The sequence below is a fragment of the Trachinotus anak genome, unplaced genomic scaffold (genome assembly GCF_046630095.1).
Source record: "Trachinotus anak isolate AG129_WGS33_773 ecotype Australia unplaced genomic scaffold, CSIRO_AGI_Tana_v1 ptg000025l, whole genome shotgun sequence".
Lineage (NCBI taxonomy): Eukaryota > Metazoa > Chordata > Actinopteri > Carangiformes > Carangidae > Trachinotus > Trachinotus anak.
Window position 1 is genome coordinate 21,522,320 of NW_027273876.1, and position 15,445 is coordinate 21,537,764.

Consider the following 15,445-nt stretch of genomic DNA (forward strand, 5'->3'; position numbering starts at 1 on the left):
GTCTGCTTTTCTTACCTAACATGCTCTCTCTTTTTCACTTGTGTTGCTTCATGCACCTGCAGCTTTGTGGGGTTCGTATCAGGTGGAATTCAAAACTTTCTCTCACGGGCGTCTCCTTCATCTGACTGACTGTGTATGTCACTTTGGACCAAGCATCAGAAAAATGACTATTAATTAAATGTAAATGTGATCAGGGAGAAATATGAGGATGTTTTCAGTTTCAGAGTTTATTGTCAGTTTACTAAATGTTACCATAGCCTTCATTTATTCTCAAAAACAGGACTGTCTTGAGGACAATATGATTTTCAGATGAAAGATAGTTGTGTTTGGGTTAGTAGAAATCATTTAGGGTGAGCCATAAATATAAAATAAATGTCCATCTAGTGGTGGTACCAGCTGGTGGTGGCAGAAGTTAAGTCATCCAAAGTCTTTTGAATGTTTGCGCCAAATTTCATGGTGATCCATCTAATAGTCAATGAGATATGTCAGTCTGGATTATAATAGGAATCCACATTATCACTCATTATCAGTGGTTTTCAATAGAACTGTTTTCTATTGAAGAAATATCCCCTATATTACCTGTGTTGTAATTTGGGTGAACTGACCCTTTAGCAGAGAGAAACGGTTTTATGTCCTGTGTTGTCCTTTTTTGCCATTTTGTACTGAAGAAATTTCAGTCACATTACCCAGTTATGGTGTAAGTTTAAATGTCAATCCACCCATCCATGCTTATCTTGAGGCCGGTCCTGTTCAGTGTTGCAGGACTTGAGCCTGTACTAATTCATAATTGGCAAGAGGAGGAATTCACCTCAGACAGGTTGGCGGTCTATCACAGGGTTATCACAGTTTAACAACTGTAAAATTATATTTTCAGAGAGAGTTGTAATGTTTCCTTTAATGTTATGTATCTATTTAAATTCAATGGAATGTGTATTTCTCTGGAAAATCAGGATCAAAGACAGCAGGAGACTCAGCTGGATCTGAGCTCTGCAACTTGTTTTCACAGGATCGTTTTCCTCACCTGAACAGAGCCTTGAGGTTCTCAGGGAGCTCGGTCCTGCCGGCGTAGCCTGGATTCATTGTGATGAAGATGCCGACAGTCGGGCAAAGATTCACCTCCTTTCCCATGAAGTTAAACCTCTGCTTCTTATCTCGAATGGCGTCCTGGATACTTTTGACCTACGGAGCCAAATTAATCATTACTGCTGGGTATTCAATTGTTAATGCAGGGTATCCACATCATTTTTTGGTACCAAGCAACGTGTCTGTAGAAACAAGTTTTAAACACTTTGTGAAATTGTTTTTTTAATGTAATAATAAGAGTAAGAGTTCATAGTTGTAGCATCTCTGTGCTTAACTTTGGCACAACATTGCTTTGAGCTAAATGACAATGCTATCATGCTGATGCTAAGCAGATACATTGTTTACCATCATATATTAGCATGTCAGCATGCTAACATTTGCTACTTAGTACTAAAAACAAAGTACAGCTGAGGGTGACAGGATGTCATTAGTCTTGCTGGTAGTTAGTCAAACATCAAAACCTGGCGCCTCCATTACCCATGATGCAACTCGCCCACTGACAGTTCGTCAAATGTTTGCACAGACATTAAAAGTTCCCAGATGATTAATCATTATCTTTGGTGGACTCCTGACTTTTCCTGTAGCACCACCATGACACTGACATGTGGTTTTGAAGGCTTTTGTAGCGTCACACTCAGTTGTTCACACAACCACATTTTTGTGGAGGATAATTGAAAGGTTTGACCTGCCCAGTGGCACTGGGGGCTGGGGGTTCACTGCTTGAGTTATTGCAAGAGGGCCAACAAATCATTTGCAAATTAGTACAATTTTGGTGAAAATATGTAACCAAAAAATATATATATAAATAATGGTTTAAATGCTTTAAAACAAAATAATATCCTTTCATTGTTTTTTCATTCTCATATTAAGACCTATCACTGTGATATGCCAGTGACAAGAACATTACTGTTGCTGCCGCTGAACCGCATTTATACCATTTACTATCTCAGTCTGATTTTGCGCTAAAGGTCCATGGCAAAAGCTTGAGTTTCAAACTGAATAACTGGTTATCAACAGGAAAAATTAAAAGGAAAGGGAGTCGAGAGACAGATGGTGAATCAACAACTGATCTCCCCTCTGTCGAAGAAAAAACAAAAACTGAGCTTCCTGTTTTCAGTTCAGTCCTGAATGCTCGATCATTATTGTTAAAATAAAAACTGTTCTGACAATATATTATTTGGCCTTGAGATTTTCAAGTGGGCAACGAGTTGGAAAACGCTAGAAAAGTCAGGGGATAATGAAAATCAGTAGGATTCATCCTTTGGGGTCCAGGAATGTTTGCATGAAATTTGATGAAATTTTGGGGGAATATTTCAGTCTGGGGCAAAGCGGGGGTCTGACTGATCAACACTGCAGTCCTTAGAGCCATGCTGCTAGCGTGGCTAAAAATATATATACCTTATCCATTGAAGGTTGCAGGGAGGCTGCAGCCAATCCCAGCTGATAATGGGTGACGGCAGGTCACCGGCCTAACACAGGGCTGACACAGAGAGACAAACAACCATTCACGCTCACATTCACACCTACAGGCAATTTATAGTCACCAATTAACATACCTGTAGGAAAAACCCACACAGGTACAAGGAGAACACAGAAACTCCACACAGAAAGGGCCCAGCTGAACCAGAGTTTGAACCTTCTTGTTGTAAAGCGACAGTGATAACCACTGCACCACCGCGCCGCCCTGATTAAAAATTTATTTTTGGGAAACCAAAGTTCTGTATTAGCAACATTATCAAAAAGTTTCAAACAGTACTCAGATTTACCCAGTGTCAAATAACACTCCCTGCAGACACTCCCACCTAGTACAAAAGTTTGGTACCACTCATTAGCATATCATTAACATCAATTTGTAACAGCTTGTCAAACTGTTATGCAGCATGCACCTTTTTTTTCCAGGAACACAATTTCATCAATATGAGCACGACATCAGCCGCGGTTTACTGAATGGATGAACTGCCAACACTCAGCTTGTCTACGTTATGACTGAATAAGATATCAGAAATTAACTGTGTGTGTGTGTGTGTGTGTGTGCGTGTGTGTGTGTGTGTGTGTGTGTGTGTGTGTGTGTGTGTGTGTGTGTGTGTGCATCTGAGTCTTGGCCTATAACTCTGACTCCCAGCCTGTAAGAAGCTTTATGAATTTAACATGCGTGTGGTAAAAGAGCGTAGCAAGTCGACAGCTGGAAAGAGGAGGAACATCTCTTCATGGATGAGTACTCAGCTACAGATCACTCAGTCATACTAACGTAACAGGGGGAGGAAGGAGGGCACATAGAAAAACAAACAGTGCAGCTGCAGCACAAAAAAAGAAGAAAAGTTTTCATGAGAAAACATCAGTGCAGCTTGTTTTTTATGTGAAATGACAGCGGCCCACCACCGCTGTCCTACAGGGATATGAAGTAAAGTAAAACAGCAAAAGCACATTTTAAAAAAGTTGAAGAACAGACACCGATGTGAGAGGTGTGGTCCGGTGGGGTCTGGCCCCGCTCTTTGCTGTCTCTTTGAATGTACAGACTGGAACTAGCAGCATCAGGATATTCACAGTCCAGACCTGTGTCATCTGTAACAGAGGGAGAGCTTCACCAATTTATCTCCATGCTGTTACATCTGGCAGCCTTCTGTTTGTCTCTGCTTTATTTAACGTAAACCCGTCCCGCCACCTGTGTTAGCAGACCCGACCGGCAGCCAAGCTTGTCGCCATGTGATGCTAGCTGCTCCCACTTTAACAGGATGGATTAGGTGTGTGTGCTGTGGTGAGAGATGGCTTGGCGTTGGCTCCACTGAAGCAGGCTCAAGCGGGCTGCCAGCTGTCACAGCGGGAGTTGTGCTCCTCTGTTCTCAAGGTCTATTTCTCCATGTATAAGCCACCGTGATTTATTATTCATTATACCGCGCAACACCTATTCATTCTTCTGGCACTTTAAAATTCTCTAAGTACTGTAGACTTCCACATCTTATGGAGGACGACTGCTTGACTTTCATTGCTGCTAAAGGGAGAAGGAGGCAAGCCTGACAGTTCGTAATGATCCTTTGAGGAACTTTATCTCCCTTATCATCACCATCATCCTCAGCATTCTTCTCAGCTGTACACATTCTGCTATGACAGTGCTGCACATGCATGATGATAGTGTCTGGGGCAACAGCCTGCAGGATTTGAATACACCAGAGGGAGAGAGGATCTGTTTGATCCGGGATCGCTGAATGCAAGAAAGCAGAAGAGCTAGCATCAGCTGAAACACAGAATATGGCTGATTTCTCTAAAGAGACCCATAATCAAAGGGCCTGTAGGTCGCCCAGAGTGTACAGCATCCTGTGTGTGGAGAATATGAAGCCTTTTATTAACTTTATCTGTCACTGTTCAGGACGTGGAGACAGAGGAGCAGCATGAAGGTGAGACACAGGTCGTACTTGGAGGAACAAAATTTACTTAATTCAATTTTGGCCACATCAAAGCACCACAACGAGCTGTATGAGTGTAAATTCATATTCACTCTCCCTTCAGCTGTGTTGTGTTCTCCACCCACTTCTGAGGAAAATATGTAGCTGCTAAATGCTCGACTATGTTCATCAGCTTTATCTGCCTGACGTTTGGTGCCGAGCTGGAAACCTACAGTGGGTTTATCACAGCTGTTTCACTTCCTTTATGTAACCAGGTAAGTCTGATAAAACACTGAAACCCAGATAACACTGTTATGAAGCTTAAAATCAGCTGAGATCAGAGAAAATTACAACAAAGTTCTTTATATTCCTCTAAAACAGACAATTTAATAAGGGTCATTTGCCATATAATTTTACAACAGCTTTGAAAATAGATGAATAAGTTTTAAAGTGACCAAAACATTACAGCTTGGAGTCCGAAAGCCAAAAGAACAGAGTTGACAGGAACTGCAGAGTTCAGGGTGACACCTCTGATTACAAAAAATGATGTGATCCATTATAAATACAAAATTATCAATTAACCCTAACCCGGAGGAACCCATGCAGACACAGGGAGAACAAGCAAACTCCACAAGGAAACGACCAGGCCTGGAGTCGAACCCAGAACCAAAAACATTCTCATTTTCCTCTATTTGTAACTTGGCAAGCAAACTGTTTTGGTTTTATTTTATATATATATTTCCAACATTTCTACAAAGGAGGAGTGGAATTCATGGTGTTAAAAAAAAAACACACGTAAAAAAAAAAGAAAAAAATCAACAGCGATCCAGGAGAGTTGGTCTGGGTAGTCCACATTGGTAACAGTTCTCCGCTGAACCGTTCAAGCCAAGTTTAAAACTGTTCACAGTCCATTTTGGATGATTCTACTTTTTATTTGATTGTGCAGTTTAAAATAATTTTTGGTGATTTGTGTTAATTTTCTAACTCTGAGTGACGTTGAGACTGACGTGGCCCTGAGTCGACTCAGCACCATGATCACTGATGACTGATTACACACGTATAATTTCAGTTCATCACAATGAGGCTGAATTTCGTTGGTTCTGTCACAGCTTTCTGATCATAGTCATGTAACAGCTTACGTGTGTTTGTATCAGTGAAGACTGTTTCTGTTTAATGTAACATTCCCACTTCACACTAAAAAACAAACATCATTTCATACATATTTATGTGGGAAAGGTGAGAAATCCTGTACTATATAAAATTATATATAAGAGATTGGCCTATTTTTGTGACAGGAGGATGTGGTTCAAGGCTCTGATTGGACCATTCTGCTGTCAGTCAACTGAAAGAGGTTTTCACCAACGTGATTCATCTGAAAGCAAAATAACTCCAAATTATGAGTACAAATCATTTGGAAGTTAAAGCTGTGACAGCTCAAAGTTTGTCCACTCAGGGACGCTGTACTGAAAGTGCTGAACGATGTGAGCATCATGACCAGCACCACAGGCAAGCAAAGGAGGCGCTTTTCCATCCTTGACTCTCAAATCAGATCAGAGAAGGCTCCAATTATGAGGAAGCTCTGGGGTGCAAAGGTTCCAGCCTCTGCGAATTAGTCTTATCGCTAAAGCAATTCACGCTTTCAGTCGGTGATGAAGAGGCTATTTACTTCTACACTGCTGTTTCCAGAGGATTATTTTTGATCCGGATGGACCACCTCCCAAATAGGATGAAAACCTTCACATTTCAGCTCCACCCACCTGGGGTGCAAACGCACACTGCCCTCACAACGAAATCTCAACCTGAATGGGATTTTGGGAGCACCTGAGCAGAGGAGCTGGACTTGTTCTTACCTGCACAGCCACCACTGACAGCACCTCCACTGAGATCCTGTTGAACTCGTCAAAGCAGCCCCACGCCCCAGTCTGAGCCAGGCCTTTGTAGATGTTCCCACAAGACTGGCGGACAGAGAAACACATATTCAGATGGACACAGTGGGACAGGAAGTCTGTCAGTTAGGCTCACTGACGGAGACCTGGTCCGACTCACTGAGACATATCACCAATTAGACAGAAGATATATGGAAAAGTGTTCACTGCAGCACCACAGCAGGCTGAGAGTAGGCGAATAATAACAGGATGATGCATAAACAAGGCCTCACACTAATGAAACAAGGCGCTGATGGCAAAAAGACAAAGGCTAAAATATCTACCACCCACGTTTTAGCTTCCCAAAGATCAACTTGAGAGCAGGTGAACAGCCCTCCGGAGAGCAGCTGGACCAGGATGAAGCAAGCAGCTGACTTTTCTCTCCAATTACAGGACTGAGGGAACCTTCTCTGACGCAAACCAGAGCTGACTGGGAGATTGATCCAACTCATGTGTGTCTGTCTGTGTGTATGTGTGTGTGTGTGTGTGTGTGTGTATAACTGAATATGAGTAACAGTGCGAGGTTCTGATTCTACTCCCTGTGTTCCTCCTGGAGTATATTAGCACTTCTCTCTGACACCTTGCTGTGATGTGTATAGCCAGAGGTGCTGCACATCTCTATACTGTAATGATGGCCCCGTCTGGGGGAAGAAGGAGCAAACCACATCACAAGATTATGTTTATGTCTCCCTTGACCACTCTATATGCAGAAGGTGTGTGTGAGTGTATACAAGAGTGCATAATGAAGTGGAGGCTGGACACAGAGAGGGCATTTTGACAAGGTTTAGCAGAAAAATAAGAATCAGAGTTTAACTAATCAGCTCTTTTTTCAAGGGGGAAGCAGGAAACGCAGGATGAAAAGGAAAGGGATGAAAAGAGAAAAACATAAAGGTGGGTTGACAACTTTAATGACAAATGCATACCATATCGCTGATACAGGCAGAGATGAAAAGAAACATGCATAATATGGGCTGCTGTGAATGCACATTAGCTACGTGCACAGGCTCAAATGCAGATGAGTGTGCGCATGAGGGCTAGCTTACCTTGTAGTCCATCTGCTCAGAGCAGTTAAATACATAGACCATGATGCCGAGGGCTCGGCCCAAGTCTTTGGTAGTCTCGGTCTTGCCTGTGCCTGCGGGCCCTGCCGGAGCTCCACTCATGGTCAGGTGTAGGGACTGGGTCAGGGTGATGTAGCATCTAAATATGGAGGAGACACACACATACATCAGTGGTGAAGGAACAGTGTGACAGCTACCAACAAAAAAGTTTGTCTATGACTGGTCTTCCATTTATAAACATCAGGACAAGGCTGCTTTACTCCATCCATTCACAGCGAGGACCTTGACTATACACAGGCACATTTATAGTTGTGTCACAGTTATAGTTCAGGAATCTATTAGCACTGTCTCCTCAGAGGGAGAAGGCTGCGGTTATAGTTCCTGGCTCTGACCTTTTGCACTTTTCTATGGAGTCTAAAATGCTCCACTGGATTAATTATAGACTTTGTTGGAATCAAATGAAGAAAGAAAAACATTAAAGGAATGTAAATGTTAAGTGTAATAACAATAAGTAAAATGTAAAAATAAATTCTTTACTTAATCTACCTCTGTGATTCCATTTAAAATTCAATTATTCATTCAACATTTAAAGTAACAGCTCAACATTTTTGGGAGATTTGCTTCTTTGCTTTCTTTCAGAGAGTTAGATGGAAAGATTGACACTGCTCCCATGTATGAAGCTAAAGCCAGGAAAGGACAAGCTTAGTTTAGCTTAGTTTAGCATGGAAGCAGAGGGAAACACCAAGCATGGCTCTGTCCAAAGTTCAAAAATAAACCTACTAACAACTGTAAAACTCACTGGTTAACACACTGTATGCAGTTCACTGATTAATTTGCACATAACAAGAAATGTAAAATTGAACATTTGTGGATTTAGAGGGACTAAGGTGCAGCATCACTGCTGGTTGCTGTGACAACAAGACTCCGCCTACAACCACAATTTGTTTGTTTGTTATTAAATTTCAATGCCAGTGCATATTAAACAGATTGAATGTAACACTGCAATTCATGAATTCTAATCATCTGATCTTGGAAAGAAGGTGACAAATAGTGTAATAGTCCAAAATGTTGAATTATTCTTTTAAAGACAGAGAACAGAATTATTACTTAGCAAATTCAGTTAATTTATAAAGTCCTTGGTTAAAATTCATTAATGCAAGTTTAATAAATAACTTTGTAAGTGCCTTTTAAACACTGACAAAGTGACATGTCATTAGTCTGGTGGCCCACTCTAAACTCCATACTGTCTTTGTCTGCACTAAGCGCATGCTGAGAATAGAGGACCTCCCAGTGATTCTTGCAAAAATCTTTCCAGAGTAAAATACCTCCAGGAATCCAGGATTTTTTAGCATGGATGTGTCTGAGTGTCTGAACGCTGAACTATCATATGAACTACAGCAGTACATTAGTCTAAACATACAGTTCCAGCTGTGTGGCAAAAATCATTTTTTAGAATAAGTATGAATGGGATGGAGTGCAAAATCTGTACTGACAACTACACAGATGGTTCAACAAGTGGCTTCATCAATTCAATCACATTCAAGCCTTCAGCACCAGAGCAGTGCAGAGTGACAAACTGGTGCAGAGGATGGCAATTTATATATTACAAATAACAATCTTCCTGTGTGGATTTTCCTGCCCTGCCACTGCAGCAGGAATAAGTTCAGGTCACACCTGTAAAGATTTTCAGATGTTTTAGAGTAAATGCTGAAAAAAAGAAAATCAGGCAATGATTTTTGTATAATTGGCATGTTTAAGCCTTACAGCCTTAAAGTCTACTCATGCGATGAGCTATTTTTGTATTACCACAGAATCTGACAAATATGAAATTCCCTCCCCTGAAAAAAGATTGACTGATATTATTATAAAAATCACGGGAAGGGCTCCAAACTCTATATTACCCTGCATCAAGCTGCCCCTTTAAATTTTCCAGTTTGATTTTAAATAAATGCAGAATAGAAAAAGGTTAGATTTTTGCAGCAGCATTACAGGGACTACACACATTACAAATGACAAACCCTGAGTTGACACAGTCTAACCAGCACTGACAATATCTCGGTGCCGACATCATACATAACCTCATTATATGATAATATAATCTGCTCCTTTGCTTTGATTATCTCGCAGGCTGATTGGTGACGCCAGTGATTGCTTCTCCCACAGAAGCTGTCAGAACTAACAAACAGCCTGCCCATATACTATCAATAAAAAGCAGCATCATGGACAAGAACGGATGGAGACAATCAGGACTTTATTGATCAGGGCTATAAACACTAGGGTTTGCCTTGAATATCAATACAGCAATGATTTTAATGAGCTGCTGGTTAATAGATGATGTATGAAGAGGGAAAATATTGGAAAGCATAACAAGAGACAGAAGCTCAGAGAAGACAAATGATCCCATCTGTATACAGTGTATCATCCGGAAACCAGTGCCAACAGGCTTTATGACTCTCTCTTGAAATATGGCCAAAAATCTCACAATCAGTGGTTGAGTAGTCTGGATGAGGATGTCCTGCACGGAGCAACTGAAGCCAGATAGAAGACAAGTGTGAAACTGAAAAGGGTGGCTGTGACAAGGTGACTTATTTTATTACAGTGTTTTTTAAACAAACAGCTATACATCAGTCTGTAGGTCTGACTCATTCTTTTCCCATTCCTCTCTCTCTGCATGTGTGTGTGTTTGTGTGTGTGTGTTTGTGTGTGTGTGTGTGTGTGTGTGTGTGTGTGTGTGTGTGTGTGTGTGTGTGTGTGTGTGTGTGTGTTGGCTGGATAAAATATTCCTGACACTTTGCATAATGGTGCAGCTTTGGAGATCCTGCAGTAACTATTGAGCGAATGCTAACACTGTGCCGATAACATTCCCGCTGTTATAGATTAGCACAAGTGATTCCTTTCACCTAATTATTCTGCTGCAGTAGGTGAATACAGCAACACCAAGTGCAGGCAGCCTGTAGTACACAAGTATATACAGGCACTTTCAGAGCAGCTTTATATGTATGGCTAATCACTGCTGTCATTAACATCTTTAGATTATATCTATATTTATCATTTCAAACAAGATGGTTCAGACTGGCCTTTTTTACAGTTTCACAGAACGAACAGCACAGGTGTGATAATAACATGAATGATAGCTGAGTTCCATTCAGCTGCTTCAGTTTTAGAGTAGGAGGAGAACAGGTGTAAATATCAGAAAAATGCTTTGGTAGACCAAATCCCAATCCTGGACTGAAGTTATGTGCCAATATTTATGATGACAGGTCAAATGTCAAAAGCCAAAAATCCATTATGGTGAACATTTATGGTCCAAGAAGACATTCTGTAGAGCACACTAAGTCGGGGGTCAAATTTCAAGAGGGGCGTGGCTTTTCCAAAGGTGCATTTTTGGACCTTAATTACAGCGCTATCATGTGGTTGATTGAGCTCATGTTTCTTGGGAAACACATGCATATCATTTCCAGTCATTAGGCCAAGATTCATGCTCCCAGCTCATCCCAGCTGTTTCTGATCATCTCAGGTTAATCTCAACAGTTTTAATAGGGACTATATTTTTTCAGTAGAAAGAAGTTCCAGTTGAAACTATGAGCAATAAGATGTGTGGACTATCCTTAATTACCAAAACTAGACTACATTACATTACATTTACTCACATTTACTCATTTAGCAGACGCTTTTATCCAAAGTAACTTACAAGTGAAGGACAACAGTAAAGCTTCAGTGCAGTGGGAAACTTTCTTGTAAGTACTGCATCTATTTCATAAATGCAAGGAGATTATATAAGGAAGTACACCAAAAGTGCATAGTAAGTGCTATTTAGACACGTTAAGGTTTGAGGAAAGGAGGACTAGATACAACTTGATGTGCTGCACTCACCTTTTGCTCAACTTAAACCTGATGTTAAACACCACAAACTAAACAAGATTTATTGGTGTAATTATGGACTCTTATTCCAGCTGCAACACCTTAAAAATGTAGCAAGAGTTAAAGACTTTAAAAAACCTTTAGATGCATTTTGTAGGTTTGACTGCTGTGATGGGGTCTCAGATCTCTCAGAGAGGTCAATCAGAGCCGACACTGCTTCATTAGTCCAGTTCTCAGATCTCTGCACTAGTTTCCAGTGTGTCAAAGAATTGATTTTAAAATACTACTACTACTACTACTACCACTACTACACTACAGCCAAACTGCATTCTGATCTGGTGCTGTTTAATGAAGTGTCCAACCCTCTCTGATTGTCTGGGACAGGACTATTTACTGAACACTGAGAAGAAACAGAATCAGTTTCCACACAGTTTGAACAAACTCCCAGAAAAACTGAGTCTGCTCCAACTCTCAGTTTATTTAAATCAAGATTTCAGACTGTTGGGACTGTTAATTAATACCTTAGACTGAATGTAGCTGCAGTTTTTCTCTCGTTTTCATTCTGTTTTACTTCATTTTAGCTGATTTTTATCTCCTGTTTTATTGTATTCTTTGTTAAATCATATCTATATATGTTTGTTTTTGTGCTGCTTTGTGTCTCTTGTGTCTGAAGTGTTTTAAATTGACATATTAGAAGTAAGTGGTTAAAATGAACTTGTCTTATCTAATGGCACTGAGAAAATGTTTTTTCTTTTTTGTACTTTGCGTTAACTGACCCTTTAAAATCCTTTAGGAGACACTAAAACATCCACAGTGTCAGGCTAAGAACGAAATTTTGATTTTCAGATACTGTGACGTTTGGTGATGTCAGGTTTTCACCTGATGGCAGTCTCTCTCTCAACAATATCATGAAAAAACACACTTATATCTGTTTACTCAAGTCGTTGATTAAAGGATTTGACACCCAGACCCTTGGCCCAGTGGAGAATTGTGTGAGTCGTAGCAGGCCGCAGTGAGGCCATGCACCATATGGCGAAGTCTTGCTACACGGCTGCTGATCCAGCCATCAAAGCCCATTGTTTCTGCTTTGTTCAGGCTTCAAAGGGAATACTGGTCAGTGTGGAAAACCACACAGTCAAACGCTGCAGTTTGCCAAAGGGCTCTGAGAGGCAGGTATTCATCTCTGTGTTGCTGAAACTTTATCAGGAACGCTGCAGAAGCATGTGCATATGAATGAACAAGCTGCTGGCAAAGTGCCTGAGCTGAGCTGTTCTGAGAGGTTCTGCTGGTGGTGGGTGTACATAATGATTCAAATCCAGATTCTCACAATGGGTTAGATGGTTATTATCAGATCAGATGTTTTTATCTTCAACTCGGTTTTTAAGGAAAAATAGAAATTCATCAATGCAAATGGACCTTTGGAAATGGACTTCTAATGGATTTCGAATTGGCTTCATGCAAATTGATATTTGTGTCTTCTTTAACCTTTCTGAGTGAATTTGACTGTTAAATAAAACACACTCTGGAACAGCAGTTGTCCAATCATAGCCCAGGGCAGGCGAGCCAAGCTTGTGCATGGGACTGCAGTGAGAGTGACACTTTACATTTAAAGAGGGTGGAGGGTGGTGTCTTTCTCTTTTAAAGACCAAAAACCAAAAAGTATGAAGAATGGATTAAACAACGTATCTGCTCTAACAAAACCAAACATTAGCATGTTAACAGCTAACGTGCTGTCACCTAATCAGCACACTTCAAGAACTGCCAAACATCTTATTAGCTGTGTTCACAACTAGCAAGCTAATATTAGCAGCTCTGTCCTGCTCTTTTCTCTGCTCTCATGGACCGGATTAACCAGTGACTGTTAATGGCCCTTCATGACCATGTTTGAGATTACACAGGTCTCTTTAGCAGCAGGGGAGCCACTGCACTGATATGACTGGTGTTGAATCTGTAGAACTTTTCCTTCAATCTGCATAAAGCTGTAAGTAGAAGAGTGGAGTACGGAATCCCTCAATCATCCAACATCATCATTAGACCAACACAGCCAAGGAGAAACTGTCCAACTATAATGGGTCAATGGACACATAACTTCTTTGTTACCAGTGTTAGGTGTCCCGGTCTGTCTCTACATTACCAATGTCAGCAGAAGTATCTTCACCTTCACACCGCTGCAGCTGCAACACCATCTTTCCTCCCTACTCCTGACACCACCCCCTTGACTCTAATGTTATCATCCTACAGACACAAGTTCACTTCTCTTCTGCTGATCAACTGAACAGAGACTTCACAACCAGCCTCTCTATCCAAACCTAACTCACTGACCACATTCACCCTGTTACAGATGAATAAACTCGGTTCCACATATATTCATTCACTGTAGCATCAGTGTTTGTACTTCTGTTATTGTTGTGTCGTTTCCAATTCAGATTCTTTGTTTCTTATTCTATCAAACTTCAGGTTAATTCGTACAGACACTCTTCACTGGTCACCAAGTGAAAAGGTTTTATTAGTGTTATTGTGCTGACTTTAGATTATGTCACTAGATGAATAATTACAGTGGTTCTGCTGAGCTTGGACAGATATTCAATAATACTGAATATTTCCCACCAAGTGCAATATTTTTTATAATATAGTATTCTTAATATAATAAGGAATTATTATTTTTTGGTATCTGAAAACATAACAACATTGTACCTGAACCATAAAATACAACAGAAACATAAAATGCAACAATACAATTACATAAATACAACAACTATAATACTGTATTGTATATGGCGATATTTTGGCTGGACTGTATGGAGATATTACATTTTGGATATCTAGCCTAGGTTCTGCATAATAATTCTGATTAACCCCCAAATTCAGCCAGTTATACCCACAAAGTGCACATTTAGAACCCCAGTTACAGGGTTTTGATTTTAAAATGAGTCAGCGGGAACCTTTAAAAAGCGAGTTGTGTTTTCAACCAACTCATGTAGCTAATGTTAACTTAACTAGCTAGTTTACTACAGCTAATAAGATCTGCCATTTCTGTAATTTCAGTAACATGAAGGGTTGTCAGATAGAAATTTTTATCTATTTCATCTGTAATGAAGGACTTTTACTGAGTCCTTTTGCTTACTGAGGACTTTGGTAAACACACCACTGTAAACACCGACAATGGAAGCTTTGCTAAAGGTCAATTGAAATAGCTTCACCCATCAGTCAGTTGAGGTGCAGTGATGTTGTTTTGTTGCCTCTCAATCCGAACAAAGACACATACCTGTCTGTTAGAGGAGTGATGACTAGTCGTGGTGTGTTGCCCAGGTATTCATAGGAGTAGACAAACTGGGCGTCGCAGATGTTGGCAAAACAATGCTTCTCCTTCTCACCCCATCGGTGTCTGAGCTGAGAGAGCCACACGAAGGCCTGAGAATTCTCCACCTAAAAAAACAAAAAAGAAAAGAGTTGAACGGAGTGTGCCAAAGGTTGATATAAAGCCCGAAATAATCTGTGCTTTTCCACCCTCTAATTATGGAAATGAGATACCTTGCTTGAATATTTTGAGTGCATTACTCACTGGTAATAGCCTCTGAAAAAACACAGCAACAGTCATCGTGCCTGCATAAGAATTTATATACACCCCCACTCCCTCACCTTCTGAGCGATCATCTTGGCCACCACATCTCTGGCGTGGACGTCAATGGTACAGATGGTCATGACCTTCTGCCGATCGCCCGGGGTAAGCTGGCCAATCAGCATGGAGATGAGGGTGTTGAGCTGGGACACCTGTTTCCTGTAGTACTCCTTCATGGCGTTGTCATAGCCCTCCTCCAGACGGGCAAAAGCCATGCCAACATCAGACGTCCACCAGATCTGAGTGCAGGTTAACGCCACCTGAATCCAAAACAGTGAAAGAAAACACACACTGATTCAGAAGGAAAACAGAAGTGATGGTATATAAGTTACTTAGACGCTCTCTAGATGTTTACTTGTATCAAAAAACAGCATTTAAATGTAAAACAGATGTACGAACTGAGCCAACAGAGACATATGAAGTATACAGGCTTAATATAATCCTGTATGACCTGGAGTTTTCTCTTTATTTCTGCAAGTGAGAAAGATTTTGATTGAGAGGCTGCTTTGCTGATCA

General features: G+C 40.7%; 1 protein-coding gene across 8 annotated transcripts in view; it reads right to left on the bottom strand.

Moving 5' to 3' along the window:
* dnah9 (dynein, axonemal, heavy chain 9) overlaps positions 1-15,445 on the bottom strand; it is a 195,717-nt gene that overhangs the window by 143,772 nt on the left and 36,500 nt on the right. For 7 of the 8 annotated variants that reach the window (XR_011685190.1, XR_011685189.1, XR_011685187.1 and 4 more), the window contains 5 exons: positions 14,950-15,189; positions 14,576-14,736; positions 7,432-7,588; positions 6,314-6,418; positions 1,022-1,179 (listed from right to left, as the gene is read on the bottom strand). Coding sequence is in view for 3 of the 8 variants with exons in the window: in XM_071463599.1 (XP_071319700.1) it covers positions 1,022-1,179; positions 6,314-6,418; positions 7,432-7,588; positions 14,576-14,736; positions 14,950-15,189 (821 nt within the window). In the remaining 5 variants the exon portion in view is untranslated. Of the gene's footprint in view, positions 1-15; positions 137-1,021; positions 1,180-6,313; positions 6,419-7,431; positions 7,589-14,575; positions 14,737-14,949; positions 15,190-15,445 lie in introns of those variants that run through there. The other variant, XM_071463601.1, reaches the window with a different exon arrangement.